Source organism: Corvus moneduloides, chromosome 4 (assembly GCF_009650955.1).
Source record: "Corvus moneduloides isolate bCorMon1 chromosome 4, bCorMon1.pri, whole genome shotgun sequence".
NCBI classification, from domain to species: Eukaryota; Metazoa; Chordata; class Aves; order Passeriformes; family Corvidae; genus Corvus; species Corvus moneduloides.
The window spans coordinates 13263913-13291583 of NC_045479.1; the positions used below are offsets into that span (position 1 = coordinate 13263913).

A 27671-nucleotide genomic window follows, 5' to 3' on the forward strand; every position below is an offset into this window, starting at 1 on the left:
CACAACAAACACATGGCTCAATGGAGACATTACTGGAGTCTTGACAGGACAAAAGGGCAGGGTCTACCCAGTGTTGAGGACAGGTGAAAGCTGCTCTGATGCTGCAGACAGTGGAGAACCACGTGCAAGAGCTTTGTGGAGGCAGTGCTGTTCCCTCCCCATGAGTAACGTGAAGACGTAACCTGTTCACATAAAGCTGAGAGACACATTGGTTCTTTCCTTAAAGACTAATTTCTCTGACTCTGAAGATGTCTACCTCTGCCTTTTCTCTGCTTTTCCAGATGTTGTCACACCAAATGGCTTGAACATTAAGAAATTTTCAGCAATGCATGAGTTTCAGAATTTGCATTCCATGTACAAGGCTAGGATCCAAGAGTTCATTCGAGGTCATTTCTATGGGTATGCTTTTACTTTTCAAAAATTAGCAATGCTTGTCCAACACTATTTAAAGCAAGAACCAAAGCAGGAGGACTAACAAGTACTTCATAGAGGAGTGGAAATGTTGAAACCAGCTTATTCAAATATCTGTCTGGGATTTCTCAGTCAGAAGCTAAGGGAATTTTAGACACCAGATCTAACTCTGCTTAACAGATTATGATATCAGATAACAGATCTTGATCTGTTTGTTATTTACCCAAGATGCAGTTTGTCAGATTAAGATAGTCAATTTAAAGCATGGCAGAAAAGCCTCACTTTCATTTTCCTCTTGAGATAGTAAGTTCCTCCAGAGCAGAAAGCTGTTGTGTGTTTTGTTTGATTATATCTTGAGACATACTTTGTTCTTGTCTGTTTTCTTGCTTTCAGCCACCTCGACTTCAATCTTGACAAAACCTTGTTTTTCTTCATTGCTGGGAGATATGAGTTTTCCAACAAAGGAGCTGATATGTTTCTAGAAGCCTTATCAAGATTAAACTTTTTGCTGAGGGTAAGAAAGCTTACACAGCTGTTGAAAGCATAGAGCTTATGCTCAAATTTACCATACTGTGGAAGTCACCTGCAAAAATTCCCTTTCAATACTCTGGTTTATAGGAAAGTAATTATGGGATATTCACAGTTTTCATAGAGCTCTCTCCCTGAACCATCAGAATATATCATGATTTCAGACAATTTAAAAATAGTTCAAGAAGTTAATCCATGGTTACCTCCCTGGTTTTTAGAGAGAAGTAGTGAAAATAGTATTCTAGAGTTTGCCCTGATGGCTTACATATAATAATGGAAATAAAAGTAAGCCTTTAATGCTGCATTTTGAAAACATCCTTTTAAGCAAATTGCTTAATTCATTAGGACTTGGTCATGATCTTTTAAATCTCTGAGTACTTCTGCCCCATTGGATGGGAATCTTGTATTAAGATTCACAGTGACAGTGGCCTGGTGTAAAGCAGTGGGAAGCCATGCAGTTCTCCATGGTCCCCTTTCCTCAGCTACAAAATGAGTGCAATGTTTCTAAATGCCTTTATGCAGTACTTCAACGCAGATAAGAGCAAGGCCTTGTTATATCACAGAGCAGAGCCCTTACCACCTACAGTGAGGGCATTGAAAATGTCTCCAGACGTGTCCCAAAGACTGGTATATTGAAAATAAAACCCAGAAAAAACGCTAATTGGTTTTCAGTCATCTGGCAAGGGTCAATTAGCTGTCATCCCAGACTCTGTCTTTTGTACTCTTATCAGCTGAATGATATGGAAAATCTGGATAAAAATTTTGGTACTGCACTGCCAGCAGGGATAAAAGAATCACTAATGTTCAAAGCCCTGAGTACACTTGTTCTACCACCACCTTCTATTAATACACCATTAGAGCCTCTGGGTTTTCTGGAAATTCTTAATCCCTTCATTCACAGAACTGAAGTATTTCTTCCACAACAGAAGTCGGTTGTTTGGCAGTGCTGGGCAGTGTTAGTGGCGTTTACATGGCTGTTATCTGTGAATGCTGATAACATGGAAGGTCTTGTGTGATAAGAGGGAAAGAATTGGCTGAGCAATATTGCAGCAATCTCTTGTTGCAGTTAATGATTTAAATCATAGAATCACAAAACCCTTAAGGTTGGAAAAGACCTCCAAGGTCACTGAGTCCAACCTTTGTCCAAACACCACCTTGTGGATTAGACCATGGCACTAAGAGCCATGTCCAGCTGTTTATTGAACACTTCCAGGGACAGTGACTCCACCACCTCCGTGGGCAGCCCCTTCCACTCCCTGATCAACCTTTCTCTGAAGAAATTCTTGCTGATGACATCCATGGCAAGCAAAGCTGGTGGAAATTAAAGGCAACTGGGGCTAGTTTTCCCAAGCTCCACATTCCAATGTGGATGCCAGCATCTGATTAGCTGTTCAAATACTTATTCTCTAATTATTTCAAGAAGTAACTCCATTGGGAATAGCAGACTACCTGTACTACTTAAAAATCTGGAAATGATGATGCTTTCTAAACAAGTCCCAGTGGTGGGCCTGAACCTAAAAAATATACATTGTTGCATGGAATTATTTCATTTTATAGAGATTTTTTCCTTTGCTGCTTGAAAACCTCACTAAAATTTTGGAAATAAAATAGGAATGTTGGGAGAAATTGTTAATGAGCACTGGGATCGTGGCATGATGGACTTGGAACCTGCTTTGAAGAGAGGGAAGGGAAGAACATTAATTAATATTAACATGATAGATGACTCCCATAGGTTATTTTATAATGTACATTTCCCTCTATTTCAGTCTGAGAGAAGGCACACTAACAGCATGTTCATGTGTCTAAAATTTGAAATGGAGGCAATTCAAAGTGATTGAATTTTTACAGCTCTGAACAGAGTTCACCCTTAGCTGTTCTTTAAACAGTTGCTGACAGGAGTAAAACCTCATCTGTGCAGCAAGGAATGGACCTGGTATTTTGAACCTTGTTCGTGCACAGGAGAAACTAGCAAGTGAAACCATCTGGAAATAAAGGGTCAGAATTTACAGCAAGTGCTTTCTGCCTTTGAAGCAGCTGGATGGGAGAGAGGAACAAGAAGTTACTTGTGGCTTTTTGTTGTCTGGCAGTTCTTAGCCAGGGGTTCAGGTAGAAAATGGTTACTCTTTTCCTGCCCATACACCTGCTGCTGTAGGGAATCCCTCATCTCATGCTTAGGCATACCTCAGCTAGTAAACCAATCACTCACTCCTGCCAGTGCAGTTTGTGTCGGGTGAGAAAGCGTGTAGGATTTGAATTTTTTTGCAGTTTAAGTGCACATCCAAAGCCATGTTCTCTAAACCCTGAGAGCTCAGGAAGATCTGATTGCCCAATCTGAAACTGGGGGACATCTTTGTCTTGATCTCTGATTTGACAAAACTTCATTTGTAGCAAGAGCTACTAGATCAGAGCCTGCCTGGAAAACTAAAGTGTATTTGGTGTTTCCTGTGACTAATTCTTAAAGTTGGCTGTGATACACTGTGTGAGATTTTTTTTTTTTTAAATTCCTCTCCGTTTCTTGTCACGTAGGTTCACAAGACTGATGTTACAGTTGTTGTGTTCTTCATCATGCCAGCAAAGACCAACAATTTCAATGTGGAAACCCTGAAGGGACAAGCAGTCCGGAAGCAGCTCTGGTAATTGCCATTCCCACCCTGGTACAATCTGTTGTGGATACTTGCAAAAGTCTCAGCTGGGGAATAATGCTCCTTCTTTTTGCTCTGCTAAAACTGAGGATTGTGGGTAACTAGAATGCATTTCAGAGATGAAAGAGATGGGAAAGATAAATAAGGTCAAATATTTCTCCTTTTAGTTTTTTGGGGTTTTTTTTGTCCAAAGTTATTTTTAGTTAACTTGCCTTGCCATTCTATTAGCAAGCAGTACTTGTTTTGCAGTAACAAAGTCAAATGTTCTTGAAAATCCACTGTTCTGGATGTCTTCTGGCTGTTTCTGGATGTGCCATAGAGCTCCCACAAAATAAAGACAAACTGCTCATTTATCACAGTGAGCTACTCTGTGGGAAAAAGAAATTAATTGCACATCCTCTTTTATTTAGAAATATGGAAATTGCTCTCTGTGGTCCAGCAGAACAGCAGTTGATAACAATTGTCTGTAATTTTCTCTACGGACTGCAACAAGCAGTGGCCATAACCAAGCAGTGAAACTTACAGCTGTAAAGGGAAGATTGTCACAGCCCTTGCTACTTTGCAATGTTCCAAACAAAAAAGCAAAGCAGGAGCAGAATTAACCATCACTTTAACTCCTGTGTGATCCTGTATAGGAGAAGAAGTCTATTGTGAGGGGGTTCTGAACTAAGTGACGCGGCAAAACTGAAACTTCAAATTCATGGAGAAAATCAGTGGTGGGTTATCAAGGAGGAATTTTGTTTTAAAAAGTGAAAAATGCCAGTCTACACAATATATTTACAGATTAATTCTCTAAGCAGGGAAATGGAAGTGTGCACTTTATCAGGTGGCTACAGTGGTTAAACTCTGCGCAGAAGTAAGGAAACTGGTGTTAAAACTGAGGGACGAAACCCCACAGGACCTAGCTGCTGCTTTTATGCCCGTCTCTCACTGTGTTTAACCTCTCTGTGATGCCAGTTCTATATTTGTGAAAGGATAGAAGTCTAACCCATTTAGAGATCTGTAGATGAAAGGCACTGGTGTAAGAGAAAGATAAAATTTTTTGTGTCATCTCATTAATGCCTCCAGCAGACGATCTCTGACTCAGTTTTCTGGACATCAGTAATCAAGCTGAAGTAATTGACTAATGGATATTGAAGTCCTTGACTAATGGATATTAAACTTCTACAAAACCAGTGACAGAAATAATTTAATAAGGGTCACTAAAATCATGTAGCTTTTGCCAAGTCTGGAAAAGAAGGTAGATATGAGAAATCTCTCTGCTGTCTGAATTATCTCTGGATAATTTAGCACCTTCTTGGGATTTACGGGAAACATTCTGCCTGGCTGCCACTCTGGAAGCCGGTACCACAACAGCTTAATTTATTAATTTTTAATTAATTAACCACAAATAATTCCAGTCGAGACTGGAATTAATTGTCCATCTTTGGCTTCCTAAAAATAATGTGTCTGAGCTGCCTTCACTGCCAGTGGACAGTATGGTTCAGTCCAAATGATGTTTTATCCTGTCCCATTCTGGAAGTGTGATGAGTCACAGGAATAATTCTCTGAAATGCTTTTGACCTCTGCTTTGTGTTTGATATAAGGGATGTCATCTTTGAATAGAATACTACAGGTACAAATGAAATAAACAATATATGGATGTAAGGAAGGTTTAGATTACATGAAATATGCAAAGGCTTTTCCAGGTTGTGTCTCTAGTGCATGATTATTTCTCTGGAACTGTACTAGTTTGAAAGCAAACCAGTGAGAGACTCGAGATCAGAACTACAATTTAATAGGAAAATTAAAAATAAGTGCAGTAGTACAAAAACACTGCCAGAGTCAGGATACGACCTGACACCCTGCTGGGCAGGGTGGTGGCTGCAGTCTGATTAAGGGGTGGCTGCAGTTCTCTTGGGATGACAGATGTTGTTCTGCTGAAGCGGTGGTCCTGTAGAAGGGTCTGGTCTTCCTCTGAAGGTCCAGTGGTGGTTATGTAGCTCTTGTCCTCTGGGAATCCAGCAGGAAAGGGCTGCCTGTGGTGTTCCAAACCTCAGATTATATCCAGGTAGGGATGCTTGGTTCCTCCCCCTGGGTGGAGCCTCCCACAATGGGATGATGTAATTTATGAGTCACACAGTGAGGCTGGATGGCCCATTAGCAGAAAGATAGCCCCTCCAGAGGGAGTTATCAGGGATGTGTCCTGGAAGAGATAAAGAGCCCTGCCCCACCTGATCCTAACAGATGGTGATGGAATACATACTTCTGGTTACATCTCACATTGTCACCTAAGACAGGTGCTTAGTAATGCAGGCAAAATAATAACAGTAAACTTAAAACTAAAAATGTGAAATCACACAAAAAATGCTGCTTCCAGCTGCTCTTCTCTGTGAAAAGCAAAAGACTCTCTGCATCACTGCATGCAGCATTATCATGGTCATAATCTGAACTCCAGGATAAGCCCACCTGCTAGTAGCATTACATAATAATATCAGGTGATTTTCAGGATGCCACAGAAATTAAAGACAAGAAGAGGTTGGCACTTATAAAGGACTGTAGCACTTACAAATTAATAGGTGATGGCTGACTCAGGATGTAAAATCCTTCTTTTCCTCTGCTTCTGAAAAAGCAGTCTATCCCATCTGGGTTAAATTATAGATATTGTGCATGGCAGTCTATGAAAATACAGTCATGTGGGAACTATCCTTCTGGGGTTTGGGTCAGTGTGGTTTGACATTTAGATGGTTTACAACTCACCCAACATTCATTCATCCACTTTTGTGTCTGTGTGAGTTGGGAGGGAGTACCTAAAACCAGGTGTGTGGATTCCCAGCTTGGTAAAGTTTAGGATTTCACTTCAGAAGTTTTGCCTTAGCCCAAAGTATAATTGGAAATCAGAAAGGCAGGAAAAGTTCCATGAAGTGAAGCTTTACTCACAGTGGATTTACTCAACTTTGGGGTGCATTTGCTGTTTTGACAACAGAGCTTTCAGCCAGGGGCAGAATAATAAAAATGACTCCTTGCATGTAGAACAGTGGTTCACTGGAGTTCTTCCTTAGCTGAAGTATAACATTTGTCTGACACATGCCTCATTGATAGCTTAAAACTTGGTCTGAGCTTTTCAGGAAGTTTTTTGTTTTGCAAACAAATTAAAATTTTAGTCTAACAATTGTTTCCAAAAGTTTTTGGGTTGGGAAATAGGGCAGAAAGTGAAGGGGGAAGCTTGCCTTGACAATCCTTATTTGTTTAATTCTTATATCCTGCATCTCTCTTTTAGGTCAAGTGAAGCTGGAGGTCTCTCTGTCCATTATTAATGATCATGTTTTAGTACCTAGGGTCGTACATATGCTCACTTTTTCACAGCTGATATGTGGCCTACTGGTCAGAGCAGAGGGTTAGAAGGAATCCCTAGTGAAGCTTGCCCCTGACTTTCCCAGTGCGCTCATCTGTAGATGCAGGTCAAATCCTCAGCTCCTCTGGAATCCATCAGCACAGCTCCTGGCTGATGTGATGCTGACCTCTGTCTGCCTCTGCATCCTTGGTTCCACCAATATATCAGTTTAATTTCCAACAGCAGGAATCTCTTCTATACTGTCTTTGTCCTGTATTCTCCTGTTTTATACGTATATTTATTTATCTTCCTAGGGACACTGCACAATCTGTGAAAGAAAAGTTTGGAAGGAAACTCTACAATGCCCTGCTGAAGTGAGTGAAGAGGTTGCTTTGCTCTGCCTTGCAGAGCCACATGTTCAGGTGGCTTTACCTGTGCTGTTTCTGTGCTTCTGCTCTTTGTGTAAGGAATTTTGACATCCACAGAAGGGCATGGGAGGAAGATATGGGACTATAAACAAGATACTTGTTTAATGGGCAAATCACAGAGAAAAAAATTAAAGGTACTAGCAGCCTGTAGTGGAAAGAGTCATAAGAGACACAAGGGATGTCTAAGTAACACAAAGGCTTAGCCACTGTCAAGAATGAGCTACTTCAGCTTAAAAAAGCACCAGAAACCAAGTAATATGTGTTAATGATTCAGTCATATCATTTCAAAAGACAGTTGGAAGTGCGTGACCCAAAGCACAGTAAAAACAAGCTGTGTCCAAAAACCAGAAGAAACCAATTCTTTAGCTTTTTTTTTGGAAGCTAATTGGCAGGTCAGCAAGTATATGGGAGAGCACAATATAGGGAATGTAGAAGGGCCATGAAAACAAAGGGAAGGTTCATGCTGATATCAGCAAACTTCACACCTTGTTGGCTATTTCTTCATTTTCTTTACGAAAAGGATAATGAGTCATTTGGTAAAATAGATTGTGTGTTTCCTTTGCAGAGGAGAAATCCCAGACTTGAACAAGATTCTTGACCGAGATGACATAACCATTATGAAAAGAGCCATCTTTTCAACTCAGGTCAGAAAATGTGTTATTTATATGAACATCTAATCTAAATAATAAAAGTGATGACCTAAAAGGATTGTGTATGACATACAGCGATATGTGTGCTTTGGGAAGAAGTTTTCAGTAAGTATACTTCTCATCAATAACATTTAAAATCAGCTCTGATTGTTTTTAATGAGTATGACCCAAACTAATGTTTTAGGGAGTCCATGGATATTCCTTCAGTTACATGCATTCCTAATTCTTTTGTTCTGCACTAAGTGTGAACTTGGAGTTGTTCCTGAAGCCTGGATTCTTCCAATTTTATTAAATATGTAAAATCAAATTCTAAGAAGATACAACATTGACTAAAAGTCTTCAAAATTAAATGGTGGGCCCTTCTAAAAGTTAGTACAAATTCATTTATTTTGAGGTAAACTAAACCTATTCACATCAATGACAAAATCTGCCACTGTCTTCCAATAGCCTTAGGAAATGGCAACAGGACTGTTTGCCAAGAGTTTGCCTGACTTATGGATTGCCTTTTCTATGTTCAGAGACACTCTCTGCCTCCAGTGACCACCCACAACATGATTGATGACAGCAATGACCCAATCCTCAACACCATCCGGCGCATTGGCCTGTTCAACAACCGCACAGACCGCGTGAAGGTGCGTTGTGGCCTTCTCATTTCAGATACAAAGTGGGATTTCTTTAAACATTCTCAGTCTGGATCATTAGTGTGGGGCATGAAATAAATCCCTGATAGGTGGTATACTCCTAGAGTACTACTTCTCTCTTCCTCCTTCCCTTTCCAGGAATAACAACTTGTCACTGCACAAAGATCCTCAGGTGCTGTTTAGCCAAGTTAATTTCAAGCAAGAAATCTGATGTTAGGGAATTGTTTTCATTTCTGCCTCCTGCACTGAATGAGGAGCTGCTACTCCTGAAATCAAAAAAGTGCCATGGGTCATTTGCACCCAGATGTAAAACTCTGTCATAGATTCACTTGCTTAAAACTGGAGGTCCAAGGTTTGAGCACAGATATTTCTGGAGTATTGATTCATCTGTTAAGAGCAGCACCCTGATAGTCAGCACTTGCTGTAGAAGGTAACCAGAGCTCTTTCTGAGCAGAAAGAATTCCTGTTCATGTCATGCTCCTGTTTGCATCACCTGTTGAAACTAAATTTATGCAAATAAATCCTTTCTTTATTTCCATGTTTACCTTGTCAAACCACAGACATTATCAGCTCCTGCTTTCACAGGTCTGCCAAAGTTGGGGTTTTTTCTGGCAATCTCTGACATTCTAACTATGACTATCTCAACATCTATCTAGTCAAAGTAGAACATAAAGTTGCAGATTCTTCCTCTTCCAACCCTTTTCTTTAAAGACAGGTCCGAGGTATCTCTAGCAATGGCATGTCACTTATCCTCAGTTTCTTTTTAAATCCATGGCTATACCTCAGCAAATCTTTTCTTACACTTCTTAGTTACTTCTTCCTGGCTTAACATATGAACATTAACTCCAATGAATTCTGGGATCATAACATGGTAATAATACAATAGATGTGACAAAAGTAGGGGGGAAGGATGCACTGTGTACAAAAGTAGTAAAAAATGCCTCAGAATTAACTGCTTAAAGGTATTAGAGAGCAGATAGGGTATAACACAGCAAACATCTGCTTCTCAGCAGATGTCAAGTTTATAAAGAACTATTATTGCCACTGAAAAATTGCCTCCTACATGAACAGGCTTAATACTTAATGGGCTGAATATCATTAAAGAAAATCAGTAAACTTCAAATTGAAAGTAATTTTGACAGAGGTATGACATATCCAGGCAGACACAGCTGGCTTGTGAAAAATACCCTCAGCGATGCCAGTGGAATCACTGGGATCAACTAAGCTTGCAAAATGAGTTTACATTTACTGGTTGAGTACATTCACTTATTTACTCAAGTGAGTAGCATGACAATCTTATTAAGAAGGGATAAAAGCATATCCTGGGCATGGAATAATGGCTGTGGTATGTTCATGCGGGGAAATAAACCCAGAGCAGTTTAAACCATTCCCTCACATTTCTTCCTCCTGAAGCTGACTGGGCACCACGTACAAGGCACTTCTCAACTAAGCAGTGGATATGAGGCAGTGACCCCAAGCCCTGCAGAGTCGTGCAGATAAATTAACTTCAGTCCTGAGAGCTGTCTTTCAGCAAGATTAGTTGGCCTAGGCACAGATTTGTGGTGACAGGGCTGTAATGTGTCTGGTTTCAATATTCCCTCTGTTCTTGGGAGGTCTGTTGAGTAGGGTGAACATTCCTTTATTATTTCACAGAATGCTGTGAAGCTCAGAAGTGCTGTGTCTGCCTGAGGCCTCCTCCTACTGAGACATCCCAATAAAATCATAGAATGGCTTGAGTTGGAAGGGACCTTAGAGATCATCTCATTCCATGGGCAGGGACACCTTCCACTATCCCAGCTTGCTCAGAGCCCCATCCAGCCTGGCCTTGGACACTGCCAGGGATGGGGCAGCCACAGCTTCTCTGGGCAACCTGTGCCAGGGCCTCCCCACCCTCACAGGGAACCATTTCTTCCTCATATCCCATCTAAATCCACTCTCTGTCAGTGTGAAGCCATTCCCCCTTGTCCTGTCACTCCAGTCCCTGTAAATCCTCTGTACCTTTGTACACCAGACCAAATCTTGCTAAATTCCACAGCCTTAGACCTAATTCTCAGTGCACATGGGCCTCCTTGATGAAGAAGGGTAAAGCTGAATACCTGTCCAGAAACAAAACGAGTTCATTATCAGTTCTATTTCCAGGAAAACAATTCACAGAGGCAGGATGCACTTCAGTGTGGGAAGTGGGTTGGATAACAGATGGATGGTCAAAGGAGGTGTTGTCCAGATACTTAGAAAAAGACCAGGGTGAATAAGTTGCCTAAGCTTATTCATAATTAAAATGTATCAATGATGGTTTTCTTTCACCTCTAACATAAGTTTTGAATATCCAGGTGATCTTACATCCAGAGTTTCTTTCTTCAACAAGCCCCTTGCTGCCCTTGGACTATGAGGAGTTTGTTAGAGGCTGCCACCTTGGTGTATTCCCATCTTACTATGAGCCCTGGGGCTACACTCCAGGTAGGAATTCTGTACCCTTAACTAGTGTGGAAAGATGAACACCCATTCTGTTGATGCATCCAGTTCCTTCTGGAGTGCTAAAAAAACTCTTTAGGCCCTGTTTACTCTGCCATGCAAAGATCTTACTGCTGGCAAAATTGTCCCTGCACTGGACTCTTTCCCATACTAATGTGTAATCTTTTGATTTTCTATGGCTTTAGAACAAAAACTAATTTTTAAAACTTAATTCTTGACTTGGTTCAAGGATTTTAAAAGAAGGTGTGCAGGAATGTGCATATTAAAAAAAGCAGGGCAAGAAATCTGATGCTACCAGCTGACATAGTTCAGTGGATTTAATTCAAGATAACAAGTTTGAGAGAATTATGTACTACCATAGCTAAGTTATTTAGCAGAAATACATGTGTTGGTAGTGAATCCCATTGAATTAACTGGAAATTTCTAAATATGCAGAGAGCATATAGATTCTGCCTTCAAATACTCTGTCGCTACCCATTTCAGTCTCCCAGAAACAAAGTGTGCTTTTTAAAGGTAGATTTATAATTAGTTTGTAGACACCAGTTTTATTGTCCCATGAATGAAGGCTGTGTAGATGGCTTTGCACATTTCTAAGACTAGAGTCTGCATGCTGGTTTAGGTTAGGCTTAGGCTCCTTGGCAAAACCTCTTTAAGGAGGATAAGCAGTTATCCTTACTCATGACTGTGACAGAAAAAAACTACAAAAAATGCATACATTTTCTGATTTTATAAAATTAGCTCCATATCCACTGTGAATGCAGTCCTGAATTAATGATGGGGTTTGTTGTTTTGGGGTGGGCTTTTTTCTTTTTTTCTTGCTATAGAGACCTGTTTGCAAACCATGAATATCAAAATCCAAAGTTTGATACGCTCCTGCTCCTAAGAGATTCAGCTTTGCAAAGAGTTGTGAACAACTAATTAACATAGGTGTACATCAGGCTCCAATTTAAAATCCAAATAGCCCTGACCATATATTGGGGTTTTCTGTTTCAAAACTGCAGTCCCAGAAACTTTTCAGTTTGTCTGCTCTGAAACTCAAAGATATGTTTGCAAACACAGTGTGAATTTTGTGTTTAAAATTTCTTTTTATGTTTTTTTTTCTCTCAGAATCCACAACAAAACGTTATCATAGTTTTCACTGATATTTTTAGTGCAGCTCTAGTGTTATGGGACCTTCTGTCTGCCTGTTTCTTTTTCTTTTTCTTTCTCAAGTGAAACCATTGCAGGTATATTGCCCTGAAATCCTTTTTGCCTGTTTCTTTCTGCAGCTGAGTGTACTGTGATGGGCATTCCCAGTGTAACCACAAACCTCTCTGGATTTGGCTGTTTCATGCAGGAACATGTTGCTGACCCAGCAGCCTATGGTAAAAACTTTAACAGCATATCCAAATATCACCTCTGAGTTAGGAAAGCAAAAAGCACAGCAACCATGCTGTTACTCCTCAATTTGGTGTTTCTCTAGGACAAGGGAATTCATTGGGGGAATATATTCAGGGCTCTGAATGTCTTGTTAAGTTGGACAAGTAATTTCAGCTGTCATATTTATCCAAACCTTTTCCAGGTTATTTATCTTTTGCCTCCCTTTAATTTCTTGTCTGCTGTATCCTTCCAAAACCCACCAGTGCTCATACCCATCTAGAGTCTCCCAGCACATCCTTTTAGTGCCTCTGCACTATAACACTCTGAGCCTTCCAAGGAAGCAGGGAAAGTCTGCTTCTCTTGGGCTAGTCTGGGGCTTTGAGACCAGTGAAACATGTCCCTCACCAAACAAACAGTAAATTATCATGTACACTAAAAAAAAAAGAGAGCTGTGGAAATACAAGGAATCTACTTCAAATAATGATCTGCTTGGGAAGATTTACAAATGGTTCATGACTGGAGTGTGGTGAGGAGGAAGGAAGCCAATGCCTGGTATGTCAGGACAATTCTGCCTCTTGAGTCATCCTCTGCCTCAGCAGATGCTTCATTTTGGCCTGATTGTCCTTGTTTTCCAACTGGTGCTGTTGTCACTAAAGCCACAGCCTCCCCGAGGGACAGAGCAAGGCACGGCCCTCCCTGTCCTTTCCTCCTTACTTAGCCAGGGCTAACTGGATGCCCCATCCCTGGAAGTGTCCAAGGCCAGGCTAGACAGGGCTCTGAGCAACCTGGGACAGGTGTCCCTGCTCATGGCAGAGGCTTGGAACTGGATGATCTTAAAGGTCCCTTCCAACCCGAACCATTCTATAATTCTGTGATTCCATGAGTATTGAATATATTCCCAAAATAGGGCCTCTTTCCAAGCATCTTGGCTTGTTTTCACAGTCAGGCAGTGACAACCCCACATTGGTGCCAGCTTTGCCTGACCTAGGAGCAAGGGGCAGAGCCAGGTACAATATATAGATACACCTGCCTGGGCGGACATATCTTTGAGACCCTCAGAGACACAGAGCACAGGTCACTTGCTCTTCTCTGCCAAAACATAGATGTGAGTTGACATAAATTACTGTGCTGGCACCAGGCACTTCATTAAGGTAGTTTTACATCTGTCATGTCCATTAAGAGAGCTGCAAGGTCTGGTACCCTCTTTTGCCCAACACCCTGGTGTAAGGAAGGTGGCAAAAATAAAGGATTAATCTCAACAAACTACGTAGAGGCAAAGGTTACCTCTGCCCTCTCTCTCCCAGAATTGTCTGTCAAGTGATGCATGTGAGTTAGCTGTCTCTATGGAAACACTTGTGTTTCTACAGAAAACAGAGCCTCTCTCCTACAGCCTGATTCTGGCCATCCACACTTGTGAAGCTAGGAAAGCACTAGGTTATGATTTCTTTAAGAGGTCAGTATTTTAAAAATTTTGGGAGATAAAAGTGATACGTCTTCATCCAGAAACTCGAACCCTTTTGGACATACTTACACAGCAACAACAAAGCCTCTGAGTTTTGAAGAATTTGCTGAATTTCAGCCTAAAAAGTAAAGAAAATTAAAGTTAAAAAAAAATGCGTATTGCTCTGCATCTCTCCATTCCATCAGAATGGTAACGAATGTTCCAGTTGTAGCTGCCTTTTAACATTAAAAAGGATATACTGCATGTAGTATTTGTAAGGCTACGTGACAGAAGGTGGATTGGAAGTGCAAGAGGTCAGATCCCATCTGCAGTCCCACTCACCTCACCCTTTCTTGTGTCCCTCAGGGATCTACATCGTGGACAGGAGGTTCCGCTCGCCAGACGAGTCGTGCAACCAGCTGACCCAGTTCCTGTACGGCTTCTGCCAGCAGAACCGGCGCCAGAGGATCATCCAGAGGAACCGCACCGAGCGGCTCTCGGACCTCCTGGACTGGAGATACCTGGGCAGGGTGTGTGGGATAGAAGCATTACAAATTCCAGGCTCATGGGCCTAGGCAGCAGCCTTCAGCACAGTGCTGCAATGCAAGGACACGGCCCTGTGCTGAAATTCCCCTCTCAAAGGAGCTAAAGGCAGAGCTTTTACATTTCAGTGTAATCCTTCCACGCTCTAGTGGCAAGGAGAGACTGAATAGGTTAGAGCAGAATCCAGTCACACCGAGCTCTTTCTGATGCTAAACACAATGTAAAAATCTGGTGTTGCTGGCAGCACCTACACTAAGGAGGATGTGCTCCGAAGTCATCTGGACACTTTCAAAAATCCTGCCTGTCCTTCATGAAATGTCGCTGGGCCCTGTGGCTCCTCAACATTCCTAAACTGCCTCTGTGCCTTAAATGCAAATAGTGCTTTTAATTTGACACAGAAAGCAAGGCAGCACCACCTACTAAAAAGACTGTAGCAAAGCAGTGTTCTCAAGTCCACAGGGTTAAAGATGTGGATGCACATATATGAGCTTTGTAACTATTTTGGACCTTGTCCTGCTCTGATACCTGTGTGAGAACCTTAGTATTTATGTGGTTCCCAACACAGTATAAGACCTGGATGTAACAAACTATTTTTTCTGTGCATGTGCTGAAAACTCAGGGATATAGTGGATCTATCAATATTTTTGTCAAATTCTTAAATACCAGGCATCAGTAAACTCATAAATGTTACTTCTCTGTCACTGTTACACATGCTTCTGTGCAGTCCAAAGTGACTTTGGATAAGTCTAAAGCTTATGTGTAATACATATGCACACTTGGAAATTGTAAATGTAAATTTTCCTGCTTAAAAAAACCCAGGTCTTTCCTGAGGGATAAAGCATACTTGTCACTCAGTAGGAATTACACTGACCAAGACAAGTCCTAGTTTCCATCTTAATACGTCTTACAGGCACCTTATTCAGCTTCTGTTCCAGACTTCTTTGATGTGAATCTGTCATGAATGGCTCATCACTTCACAGCCCTGTGTTCATTACAAGCAGTGATATCAGCTGGATTCTGCTTATCTGAAAACATGTGTAGACCTTTTTCAGCACCATCTTTTAGAAGATGCTCATTTTATGTTTCTTTTCCCCCTTTGCTTTAATCTGCCCAAGATTTCTATGATTTGTAATGGCTTCTCTGTTTTGTTGCAGTATTACATGCATGCCAGACACTTGGCCCTCAGCAGAGCATTCCCAGATAAATTTGAGATGGAACCAAGTGCTCCACCAAAGGTAAAGTCTGCTTTTGGAGATGAGTTCATCTTCATTTTAACTGCTTTACAAAGAGAGAGAAAGAAAGAGTGTGAGGGAGAAGAGAGTTAGCAAGTTTGGGTTTAACTAAAGGGAGTAGGAACTCCCAGTTAAAAGCTTAACAAGTTATAGACCCAGTCTCCAGTCAGAAGTGTGCTGGTTTGGGCTGGGACAGAGTCAATTTTCCTCACAGTAGCTGGGCTGTGTTTTGGATTTGTGCTGAAAGCAGTGCTGATAACACAAGGATGGTTTAGTTCTTGCTGAGGAGGGCTTGCAAAGAGCCAAAGCCTTTTCTGCTCCTCTCCCGCCCCACCAGTGAGGGGCTGGGGGTGCACAGGGAGTTGGGAGGGGACACGGCTGGGACTGCTGACCCCAACTGACCAAAGGGACATTCCAGACTTTATGGCATCGTGTTCAGTATACAAAGCTGGGGGGAAAAGGAGAAAAGGGGGATGTTTGTAATGCTGGTGTTTGTCTTTTCAAGTCACTGTTACCTGTGATGGGGCCCTGCAGTCCTGGGGTTGGCTGAACCCCTGCCTGCCCACGGAAAGTGGGGAATGAATTCCTTGTTTTGCTTTGCTTGTGTGCACAGCTTTTGCTCTCCTTACTAAACTGTCTTAATGTAACCCATGAGCTTTCTCACTTTCCCCCCTTTGATTCTCTCCTCAACTGCTCCAGGAGGGAGCAAGCTGAGGCCGTGTGGGACTGAGTTGCTGGCTGGGGTTAAACCACAACCTACTGGGGTCAGATTCAAACACAAAGGATACCAGGTGTGACAGAGGAGCAGCTCTTCAGATGATTTAGACTGAGCTGACTATGCCAGTTTGGACCAGCTGAGGAACTAGCCCTTGAATTCCTCTGGGAAGAGTGGCAGCTTCTAATTTTTGCTTCTGCTAAATGCCATGGAGATGTTCTGCATCAACCAGATAGAGGGGCAGCTGGGAAAGGATGTTCTAGGGAAAGCAAGGCAAGGTATTGCCTTCATCTAGACATGGTACATTGGCTGCAGCTGCAAGGGGTCGCTTTAAAGGTACACCTTCAAACAGTTCTTGCCTAGTCCAAATTAGCACCAATTTGAGAAGAGAGGCTGCTCAGACCCACTGTCAGAACAAAGTGACTTGAAACCAAATCTCCAAAGAGCAACTAATTTTTTTTAATAAGAAGGAGACAGGAGGTTCAGACGAAAACCCCTTGCTGGGTTTTGCAGATGCTGACATTATAACTAGACAATTGTTTTGAATGTTCAGATTGAAGCCTGAATTTCAGTAGGCATATTCTGACTACAAAGTACAGAAGGATTTTGTGTTGTGCTGATTGTTTTAAGGCTCAGTAAAGATAGTCATGCTTTGCAAAAAAGCGATGCTGGGAAGGGCAGGATGGTGTTTATGGCACAGGGTAAAGTTCTCTGTCATACAAGTGTGTACTTACTGGCAGAGGAGGACTGAGGGGACCTGGGTTGAAGGAAGCTTAATTTTAGAGTGCAGGGCAGGTCTAGCTTACATCCCACCACTGACTTCCTGTGAAGTGATGATAGCCTTGAATTGCTGTATAAAACCAACCAAGGAACTCAATTAATTCATTCAACTTGCTTCTCTCTCTGCCAGACGGAAGGTTTCAGGTTCCCCAGGCCTTCATCAGTGCCACCATCGCCTTCTGCCTCCCAGCATTCCAGCCCTCACCACAGTGAAGCTGAGGATGAAGATGAAGATGAGAGATACGATGAGGATGAGGAAGCTGAAAGGGATAGACAGAACATCAAGTCCCCCTTTACCCTTGGAGCCTTGCCACAAGGGAAAAAGAAGCAGCACGGAGAATACAGGAACTGAACTCGTTGCTCTCACCCTGCTGTGGTCTCCCCCTCCACTCAACAGTTTCTCCTGTAGGCTTGGCAAGCTTTGTGTTAAGGACAGTGTGGTATAATTAGAGGAACCTCAAATGTTACTTGAGCTGCACTGCTGGAAAGCCTAATATTATTTCACCTTGAAAGTAGTTAAAATGACAATTTTTCTGTGTCCCTTTGAGGTAGAAGAGATTTTTCAAGCTCAATAAAACTAGAGAATGAGACAATCCCCTCAGGAGCTTATACAAACTGCAGATCATACCTTTGTCTATGGAATCATCTGTATTAATCATAGTTTACATGAATAGCTACATTTTGGGTATCCCAAAGGAATTCCTGCTCCATTTATATTTCCCCTTTTCCCCTCCTAAATTAACATGAACTTTAAACCAGAGCTCAAAAAATTAGAGGAAAAAAGTGTTACTCTGGAGAAATGTTGGAAGAGTTTAAAAAGATGCACTGAAAAGAAAATGGTCTTTCTTTTTCCTGATGCTGTTTATTGTAAGCATACATAATATAAAACATTTTTTTACAGCACACAGAAGTGTCTTGATCCAGTGGTAAAACATGCTTCCTGTGGAACAATATAAAGTCTTACGGAGTGGCCATTTGAATTTGAGAGACAAATGAAGTCATCTTTCTGAGGTCATTTAGACCCACAATAAACAGCAGACCGTTTATTTTCTGATTCCTCTGGTATGTCTCTTTTATTTTCATCTTGTTGTAGATTCTAAGTCTGTTAACAAACTGGTTTGGGAGGAAATTAATGTAACTTGGCTAAAGTGAATGACAAAATTTCCTTGAGTAGCACCTTCCCCTGCAGACAAAATGCCACAGAGCAATGTGACAACATTCAAAGATCAGTAATTTCTATCAGTCCATGCTCTATTTCACTTCTTCTAGAAGAGATGTAATCCTAATAAATAAAGCTAAAAAAATTCCAGACACGCTTTTGAAAAGCACCTGAGACATCAAAGTTCTTGGGGAATAACTGATCCTCACAACAAGAACTAAACATTTCATTTGCCTTACAGAAAGCTTTTAGAAGTATTTCAGCTCCTAGAGATGCAGAGTGCCTGAACAGGCTCTTCAGAAGCACATCTTGACATGAAGACGTTAGGAAGGAGACCAATCTTTTGTTTTGCAAGTTTGTGCATCAAAAATTTCTCATGCTGTTGGAGAAAAGACATTTCCAGGAATTTATTCAGCCTGTCCTTCAGCAGGTAGGACAATGTGAGCTTTGGAGGTATTTACCTTTCCTGTCAATCCCAGGGGAAGCCTAGATGTCCAGCTTTGGTTAGGCTCCTACCTTTCAAGCACTTAACCAATGCTTGATGACATGGTTCTTAGTAAAGGACATTTGGAATAAAAGTGACAATGTGCCTATTTGTATATTTGGCCACTTAAAATCAGTTTTAAAATTAGACTTTCATTCTTGAGCTGATTTGGATACTTGAAAGAACAACTATTCTCAGAAATCAAGTCCAGGCTTTTATGGTAAAATCTTACTTGGAATTAAAAGGAGTCACTATTTCTTTAGCCATTTAAGAGGTAATTAAAACAACGAGTAATTTTTCATATAAAAGTGATGAAAGCAAAGATACTGCAAATATTTTCCTTCACACAGTTTACTAAGGGGAGAACAATTGCATTTTGTGTTTCTTCCACAAAGTGCTCTCAGAGTTCCCTTGCAGAGTCAAAGGATGTAATGGCTGAGAGTCCCGAAGAAAGAACATTTAAAGGGCATATTGATTGAAAGTTAATGTTTTCATAAAGAAATAAATCGATAAATCCATCTTTATGGCTTGTATTTCAAAGCTCTGTTGTAGAGCAGGAAAGCTGTGTGTGTTTCAGCACACTCACATGCTTTGAGCACCCTCCTGGTGTTAAAGAGTGCACAGCTTTTGAGATAGGTTTAGTCTGAATTCTCAGATTCAGGTCCTGCAGTGGCCAAAGCGACCTCTGCCCCATGCCTTGGGCTCATGTTAGTTCTGCCTTGATTCCAGGATTAACCATTAGTAACAAGGCAATTTATCTACAGCAGAACACTTCTGCCTGTTGAATTTATAGCACTGGGGGAACGGCTTCTCATTCAGCCACGGCGACAGATTGCCTAAATTAAATGCCACACATTCCCAACAGTTACTGACACCTGACAAGCTTGGTAGCAGCTCTCTGTTACATAAGGGATTGTCTTCCAGATGGAAAATACTGGGGTTTCACAAGCAGCTCACCAGCGAGGCAGAAGGTTTATTCCATTTCAAAATATTTGTGAAGAATTGTTTAAGCTTGAGCCCTTAAATCAGGAACACGTACAAAAATCGGTCAGCTGGGAATAGGGTGAGTACAGTTTCTGTATCACTGGGACAGGCAGAGGCATATAAATTTCAAGACACTGATAAACCAAAGGATGTAAATCCCTTCTACTTTTCACTTTTCTAGTGGAAGGTCCCCCTGCTCATGTCAGGGCATTTGGAACTGGAGGATCTTTAGGGTCCCTTCCAAACCAGGCCACTCTAGGACTCTGTTCCCTGATTCTATGCTACTTCTTGTCTGAGCACTGACTGATGATCCTGTAAAACATGCTGGAAAATCACTTTAGATGCACCTGAGATATTCCAAATATGCTCTAAACAAAGGGCAATTAAATTAATGAAAGGATTCTGGTGGATAGCACTGGTCTTGAGGTAAAGTTCATCTTGAATGTGTTCTGTCATACAACAAACACTGCTGTTGGAAGATATATGAGTGCTTAAAAATGAACAAAGCAGGACATTTGATTTCTCCAGTTATGTTCCTCCATGAAGTGATACAGACTATAAATAATTATTAAAAGTGCCTCTAACCCCATGATAAAAGTTAATTCCTCTGTCCCTTCAGCTGTGTTTCTTTGTGTTGAGGAGATGCAACATCATAGTGTGAGTTAAAATTAATTAGCAGTGTTATGAGAAAGATCAGGGGAACTTAACATTAGAAGATGAAGAGCATGACCAGGGTAGAAGGTTAAAAAAATAAAACATAGTTTCTTGGACACAGAAATCATGTGGCTACTCTTTAATTACTTCAGAGCTACAGAGAGCTTACCAGTAAGACCACAGAACTACATAAATAATGTGAGATACATCCTTATCAGCACAGAATGGTAATTAACAAATTTATGTATAATTCCAGTTTTACAACTCAGAAAGAAAGAACAACAAAAAAAAATACAATCACAATGCAGTCATTAACGAGGCCCTGATAATGCAAGACCTGTCCCCAAACTGTTTTTATGTGGTGGGGTTTGCTCAATAGGATTATGCAGAGTATTTCTGCAGGAGTGAACTGGGGCAATAAGTGCTGCTGCCTGTTCTTTGTGCTGACAGATATCTGCCAAAAAAAAAAAAAAAAAAATTTAAAAGTCACCAGCTTTGCAGTCACAAATAGTTGGAATGTTTTTACATCTCACTGAATTTATTGACCATCAGCAGCCCACAGAGCCGCCAGTGAAGTGGTGAAGGAATCGTTATCATTTTAAAAAGCTTCAATATTCAGCTGAGTGGAAGGTGGTAAAAGGCTTCCCAATGATAACTGAAAAACTGTTTTTAATGAAATGGTCATCCAAAAAGACAGTTTTAATCATCTTTTCAGGTTAGATGGTACCACGTATTTTAAATTTTGGATGGGACATACAAAATGCTCTAAAGAAAGAGGGAACTTCACAGATGCTTTCCTTATGTGAACTAATACCTTTTAATCCCTTTGCATTCAAAATTTTGCAATGTGCAAACACCTCACCCTTTGGGAACTTCAGCGAGAATGGATGAAACACTCTACTTACAAAAGTTATGCTTTCAGGCTCACAGCTGTACAAATGTTAAAGACGTTTTAAATAATTTCACCAATTCGATAGATTGTCTGCCAAGTAGCCAGGGTGATCACTGTTTTCTTCCTCCGCTGTAAGACAGCACACAATGGGGACAAGTAAGTTGTAGATAAGGGAAAGTTCAGTCAGCCAAAGTTTTCAGCTTTCAGATGTGCCTCAGGCACAGATTCAGTGCAGTGTGACTGCTCAGCTAAGAGAAGCAGCACCTCTAAAAACATTCATGTCTTCTCTCATTTTTAAATGTAGGAATTTTTCTGTTTGCTGAAGAACAAAGATACAAACCATGTCCGCAGGGGTAAGTTAGCACACAGCAAAGAAATTTCATGCTGAAGAAAATAATGGATTTGTTCTTCATTTGCACACTGCCCTCAGTCTAAAATCAGCTGATCTGAAAGTGCATGGCTTACCCAGGTTTGACTGGTTATTCCCTACTACAGTGATGGAAATGTTATTCCACACAGTATTTTCCAAACAAGCTTCCGGTTCTGCTTATTGCTCTCAGATATTTCACCCTTTCTTCTCAGTTGCTGTCCACCATCTCTTCTCCCACAGCAGCAGCAGGCAGGAAAATACCACTAAAATTTGTAAAAATCCACCTTCAGAGGATTTTGTGGGCATACAAATGACACTTTCACTGCTTTAACTTTAGAACTGCTCATATATTTTATCCAAAGCACTATGCTTGTTTTTAATTCTGCCTTTCTCTCTCTCTCCAAAATGCCACTGAATTTTTTTTTGTTCAGAGTTCTGCCAGGGTAGGGAAGAGAGGACTGAGCACAGAGCCCCAGCTCCATTTCCAAAAAAAAAAAAAAAAAAAAAAGTCTGTGGTAGCTGAAGAGGTGAAAGATTTAAGGACCGAGGACATGGAGAGCAAAGGTTTAGGGTCTCAGCCTGGTGATGTGAAACCAACAGCTCCTCTCCTGGGACTCTTATGGATTCTTTTAAACTTTTGCACCAAATCCAGCAGAGGAATAAAAATTTCACAAGCAAACAATATTACAGAGAAAAAGGAACCTGAGTAAAGATTTGGTTTTGAAAATTCAATTCAAAATAGCCATTCCCTTGAATCCAAACCAGGAAAATGTCTGAAAAGAAAATTAAAAGCATCATCTACAAATATTTACCTGCTATCATTATGTGGCTCATGTTCTAATCTGTGTAAATGCCCACTCCAATACAATGCACTCTGTGGAACAATATCTGCATTCAAAACAGACCTTTTAGACTGATTTGCTAAATTGTTAGTAAATGAAATACTGAAAAACCACTTTTAAAAGATTAGAGGAAGATAAAATGTGCATTTACCTTCTTGTGCTTTCTGTAAGGATCTAAGGAACAGTGCAGCAGCTTCAGAAAGAGATAAAGGATTTGTGTTTTGGCTGCGTGTTTCTAGAATGAAAAAATCAGAGGCGCATGGTTTGTTAGTGTCTGATGGCATTTCTTTACTTTGTTCTTTGCTTTTTTATTATTTCTACAACTAGGGACCCAAAGACAAGAAAATACTGTTGTGTCCTTCATTCTATAGCAGTGTCTGCTAAAAACCAGCCTGATAAATAACAAAAGAGAGATTAGCAATCTTTTTTAAAGGGAGGTTATTTCAAAATCCTTTGGAAGGTAAAAAGAACATTTTCCATTTTTGTTTGTTCCTAACTGTTTTTACAACATTCCGATCCCTCCAGAAACATTGCCTAGTGTGGATTGATGTCATCTGCTTCTGTTATTTGTCACTTCAGCACAATTAATAGCTTGATTTGATTGTTTTTAAAGAAAGTCAAAAGCACTGATGAAAATCCCACTTAGCAGCCAGGTCAGTCTGGAAATTATGTAAATGAAATCACACAGATGCACCAGAGAGGAAAGTCAGTCTTTGTCATGTGCTGGTTGGAATGAAGGGACTAAAAAAAGGGGAGTTCGTTGTTTCCTTGGTTATGATTCCAGGAAAACAAATCCCCTCCCATTTCCATGGATTTCTCCCATAACCTGAGGGAAGGTGGATGGGTTCCACACCCCTGTGCTCATGGACTCACCGAGCTGCACTCTGTCATACAGGTCCTTCCTCTGGCTCTCATCTGAGATGAAGCGACGTCCCTCTACAAAAGCAGTGGGAGAAGGGTGAAAACAGCCTCCAAATTTGTTCTAATTCCAACCTCAAAATCCCTAAATCCCCTGTTTTCAATTTTCTATATGGTCAAGAGCCTTCAGTCTCTTTACTGGACTATAGAGTACTGCCTTTTAAATTGTAAAAAATTTAAATTGTAATAAATTGAAAAAAACCCACCAAAATCCCAAACTAACACAATAAAATCCCATTGCTCCTTATGCATAAAAAGAATGATAAAAAGCTCAGTAGGGAAGTAACACAGTGCATTTTTCAGTCGGAAAAATTTAAAACAAACAAACAAAAAAGAGTCAAAATCTTTGCTTTGACTAGAAATAATTGTATTAAAGTCACTAGAACTTTCAGCTATATTTACAGTCGTTTGGAGCCTGTATTTATTTTGTTTTACTATTATTTGTATTGTCTCCCTTTTGCACTCTCTCAGGATTATGACTTTTTTTTTCCTAATTTACAGGGAACTTTTTTCTTCCTCCCTTAATACCTGCCCTCCCTGATAGCTTTTAATTTTAAGTCAACAATTCAGAATACAATTTTTCATGTTAGTATTTCTGTTAAATTTGATGATTTGGATCGAAGGACAAAATCTCTCTTTGGCTCTAAATTTTATCTTTCATATTTAATTCTTCTTTAACTCTGGACTAACAGTAGAAACTCAAAATTTCATTCACACAACTGTAACACCATAATTTTGTGGCACTGACATCTAAGTTCTCCTTAGAAGAGGTCGCTTGTGGTCTTGACACCAACTTTGCTGCAAGATGCTTGAAACAGGAATGTGTGTTCTGTTGCTTGAGAAGATGTTTCACTAAAGCCTGAGTGGGAATAAGGAATGATAACTATATCCAGGATGTCTTAAACCCCCTTTAGGATTATTTCAGATAAGGAAACTGCTTTTGCAATAGGTTTTACAATCAAGTGTCAAATCCTATACATTTTCAGCCCTTTCTTTTCCTTTTCTTCTTTCAACGCTTGCTTTTTTGATTTGATTTCTTTAAAAAAAAAAATATTGACAATGCCACAATTTCAGAGACAAGAAGAAATAACTAAGTACAGAATCAGAGAATATTCTGAGTGGGAAGGACCCACAAGGACCACTGAGTCCAACTTTGAAGTGGTTGTACAGGGACCAAAGGTGTGACCTTGACATAATTAGCACCATGCAATTAACACAACCTCCCTGCAAGCCTCAGAACTTCTACCTCCACAGCATCCTCAGGATCTCCTGCTTGTGTGGAACCAAGGAATAATCCAGGGGTGGAGAAAATTATCTCCTCAAAATGGAAAGAGCTCGGGACTTACGTGCACCCTTCAAATAGAGCATGGCCTGAGGAGTCCAGTTTCTCCTTTGGAAGGGAGTCTTTATGCAAAAAAATAGGAGGGAAAAGAGACATGTCAACATTCCATGCTGTTGCTAATTAGTGCAAATACTTAATGGCACCAACCTCTGAGCTTCATGAGCTCCAGCCTGAGCTCACCTGAGGAGCACTCCAGGAGAAGGTGACGAAGGATGCAGCCAGGAACAGGGCCAGGGCAGACGCTGTGAGTTTATGCAGCCCCTGTGCACAACAGAGAACCACAAGGTGCAGGAAAAGCCTTTCACATCTGCACATCCTCCCAACTTCACATCTAAATATGAGAGTGTTTCCAGCTGCTGCTTTGTCCCTGTCTTGCTGCCAAACCTCCTCTTGCTCAAGGGGTGTTGCAGTGCACGCTGATCTGATCAGAGGATTAATGTTAAACAGAACTTTATTCTTTTTTCTCAAATCCATTCCATCCTGGTGAGAACTGCCATCATGCAAGCACCTTTTGTGTTCCTGTTTGCAAGGATATCAAATCCTCCAGAAATGAGAATAAGGTACAAGGATAAGGATGGTATAAATCTACCTTGATTTTACCAAACTGTAGACAACAAGCAAATGTAGGGGGTTTGTCATTCCAAACAAACAAACAAACAAACAAACAAACCAGGAGACCAAATCTCTACTTCCTCAGGTAAAAAATAAAAAAAAGAAAAAATGTTTTAGATTTGGCATCCTATCAATATCAACCATGATTAACACAAGTCAGAAGATGGGTTTTCTCAATTCTTTGAGTTTGCTCACTGATGCAGCACATGCAAATGGAAGCATTGAGCATGAATCCTCTGTGCACAAGTTGCATCTCTGCTTGTTCACACAGACCATGTTGTTATTCACGTATTGATAACAGTGATGGGCAGCAGAGCATCTAACTTTATGTTTCACAGTGGTTTATTTCATCCTGGGCTTGAGAGCATGTTGTGCCACTGGTGGTTTTTTTAAATACACATTATATATATGTGTGTATATTTCTTTCAAGTTATTTTTAAGGAAAAGTTATTAAGCCTCCCTGCAGTTCCTAAACATTGCACTCACATGAAAAAAACCCAAAAAACATTAATTACAAACTAAATGTTTCCTACACACCAAAAAATTCTCACTTACCTTCATACTTATCTCAGTGACAAACCTTCAGTCTTCTTTCCTCGGGATGATGTGTCACAAGATCTCCCTCCTACATGTCCAGGGGTCCCTTTTTAAATCTTCAGAGTGGAGGTGCCCTCCCCTTCCGTGGCAGGGCGGAGGAATCTGAAGGGATCTCTTGTCAGCCCTGTAGATGAAAAAGCAGAAGGTCTGATGACTCCTGAGGGAAACCTGCAGTCTTGCAGGAAGTCATGATTGAAATGATTGAAAGATGGATGCACTTGGAGATGCACCCCATTAACCAGGTGAACACCTCCTGAATACATCAGCATCAGCCCTGTGTGTTTGCAATGCATCACCTTCCTGCTGGATGATCAATAATCACAGCCAGGGTGGGTATTAATATGGATGGCGAGAGTTTACCCAGGATAATCTATCATATATCAGATTACTATCCATTGTAGGGGCTGGAAAAGCTGGTAAATGACTCGCCAGCATCAAGAAAAAAAGTGACTTACCCAGTGTCACTAGCTTGAGGTTATTCCTCGCATATATGTAGAGGATGTAGTCTATGGTGTGATTCTCTAATGATTTCTTGCATCTAGGTTTCTTACACACAAGTAGAAGTACAAAGCTTAACAACAGCAACAAGCAAAAAACCAACAAACAAACAAAACCCAAACCAATAGACCTTGAACTCCTCATAGTCAGAAAAACTTTTCTGTGTCATGGATTAGCTGGAGTAAAAGTCCAGATCATGGGCTTGAATAGGTCAAACAGTGAAGCAGTGAACAGAAGAAAAGGCAGGGATCAGAGAAGTCATTTCCATGAGCTACTTCTGGGTGATTGTTGGGCTCACTGCAGTCATGGAGAGTGGGTTTGGTCTTCAGGCAAAGAGCTAATCACACTTGATGCCTGGCCTTGCTTGCTCTATAGCCAGGGTTATCGTCTCTCCTCCTGCACTTTTTCCTTTGTAAACTTGATGGAAGCAGAAGGAGAAGCAAAGCAAACAGGCAGGTAGAAATTTGCTGATTAGAAGATTGACCAATGGAAAGTTTACTGCAGCAGCCTCACGAACAGGGCCAGCCTGTGGTGTGACAAACATCCAGGTCAGGCCGTGCATGTGGCAGACACTGGCTCGTGAATGTGGAGTCCAAGGAGGAATGTGCAGACAGGCTGCTCACTGTGAACTCCTCCCTGGCACTATGTGTCTGTGGACACTGCTCCAAAGCACATTATTAAGTGAAGGTGCAATTGCTGTCCAGCTTTTGGGGGGTATCGCTCTTTGCTCATGCTGCGCAGAATTGCTCACTGAGTATACAGAACTGCCATCAGCTGCAGCTCATGCTGGTGTAGAGGCAAGAAATCAGAGGGCAGTTCAGGTTTTGGTCTCAAGCAGCTCCTGTGGTGGCTGGGAGCTGCTGTTAGAGCTTTATCCTTTTTAAAAGGCCATGCCCTGATGCATCCTAGCCAGCAGAAGGGATTCTACTTGCATCTACTTCACTGTGAAGTTTACATTTTCCCTGCTCTTTTCCCTGTGCTCTGACAGATCAGAGACATTTCTTGATGATGCTTAACCCTTAGCCTTAGAAGGGGGCTGTGCATTGCATCCCAGAGACATTTAACATGCAGAGGCTTGGAAAAGGTAAAGCTACTCCTCTATTCCCTTCTGGAGTGACTTTAGATCTCCCCTTTACACACAGACCACAGGGCTGGAATCAAAAT

General features: G+C 41.0%; 2 protein-coding genes across 3 annotated transcripts in view; one reads left to right on the top strand and one right to left on the bottom strand.

Moving 5' to 3' along the window:
- GYS2 (glycogen synthase 2) overlaps positions 1–18209 on the top strand; it is a 43572-nt gene extending 25363 nt beyond the window's left edge. The window contains exons 6-16 of the mRNA XM_032107331.1: positions 282–399; positions 805–925; positions 3466–3572; positions 7209–7268; positions 7888–7966; positions 8491–8604; positions 10944–11070; positions 12354–12449; positions 14252–14415; positions 15583–15663; positions 17286–18209. Coding sequence (XP_031963222.1) covers positions 282–399; positions 805–925; positions 3466–3572; positions 7209–7268; positions 7888–7966; positions 8491–8604; positions 10944–11070; positions 12354–12449; positions 14252–14415; positions 15583–15663; positions 17286–17507 — 1289 coding nt within the window. The 3' untranslated portion in view covers positions 17508–18209. The remainder of the gene's footprint in view (positions 1–281; positions 400–804; positions 926–3465; positions 3573–7208; positions 7269–7887; positions 7967–8490; positions 8605–10943; positions 11071–12353; positions 12450–14251; positions 14416–15582; positions 15664–17285) is intronic.
- A 2351-nt stretch (positions 18210–20560) lies between these two features.
- Positions 20561–26099, bottom strand: SPX (spexin hormone). Of its 2 annotated transcripts, XR_004239798.1 has the most exons (7): positions 25968–26099; positions 24981–25061; positions 24805–24862; positions 23414–23476; positions 22692–22775; positions 21342–21457; positions 20561–20890 (listed from the first exon to the last, which is right to left on the bottom strand). XR_004239798.1 is itself a non-coding variant. In XM_032107332.1 (6 exons), exons 1-6 carry the CDS (start codon positions 25971–25973, stop codon positions 21399–21401), a joined length of 351 nt encoding a protein of 116 aa, XP_031963223.1. In that variant the 5' UTR covers positions 25974–26099; the 3' UTR covers positions 20561–21398. The 2 variants fall into 2 exon arrangements, 1 of the variants encoding a protein (XP_031963223.1); XM_032107332.1 differs by having other exon boundaries at positions 20561–21457.
- Positions 26100–27671: the final 1572 nt, after the last annotated feature.

Coding starts and splice junctions, on each gene's coding strand:
- SPX (XM_032107332.1), bottom strand. Junction 22,776..23,413: donor GTATGACAGAGTGCAGCTCG/GTGAGTCCATGA, acceptor TTTTCATTCTAG/AAACACGCAGCCAAAACACA. Junction 21,458..22,691: donor CTTACAGAAAGCACAAGAAG/GTAAATGCACAT, acceptor GCTGTCTTACAG/CGGAGGAAGAAAACAGTGAT.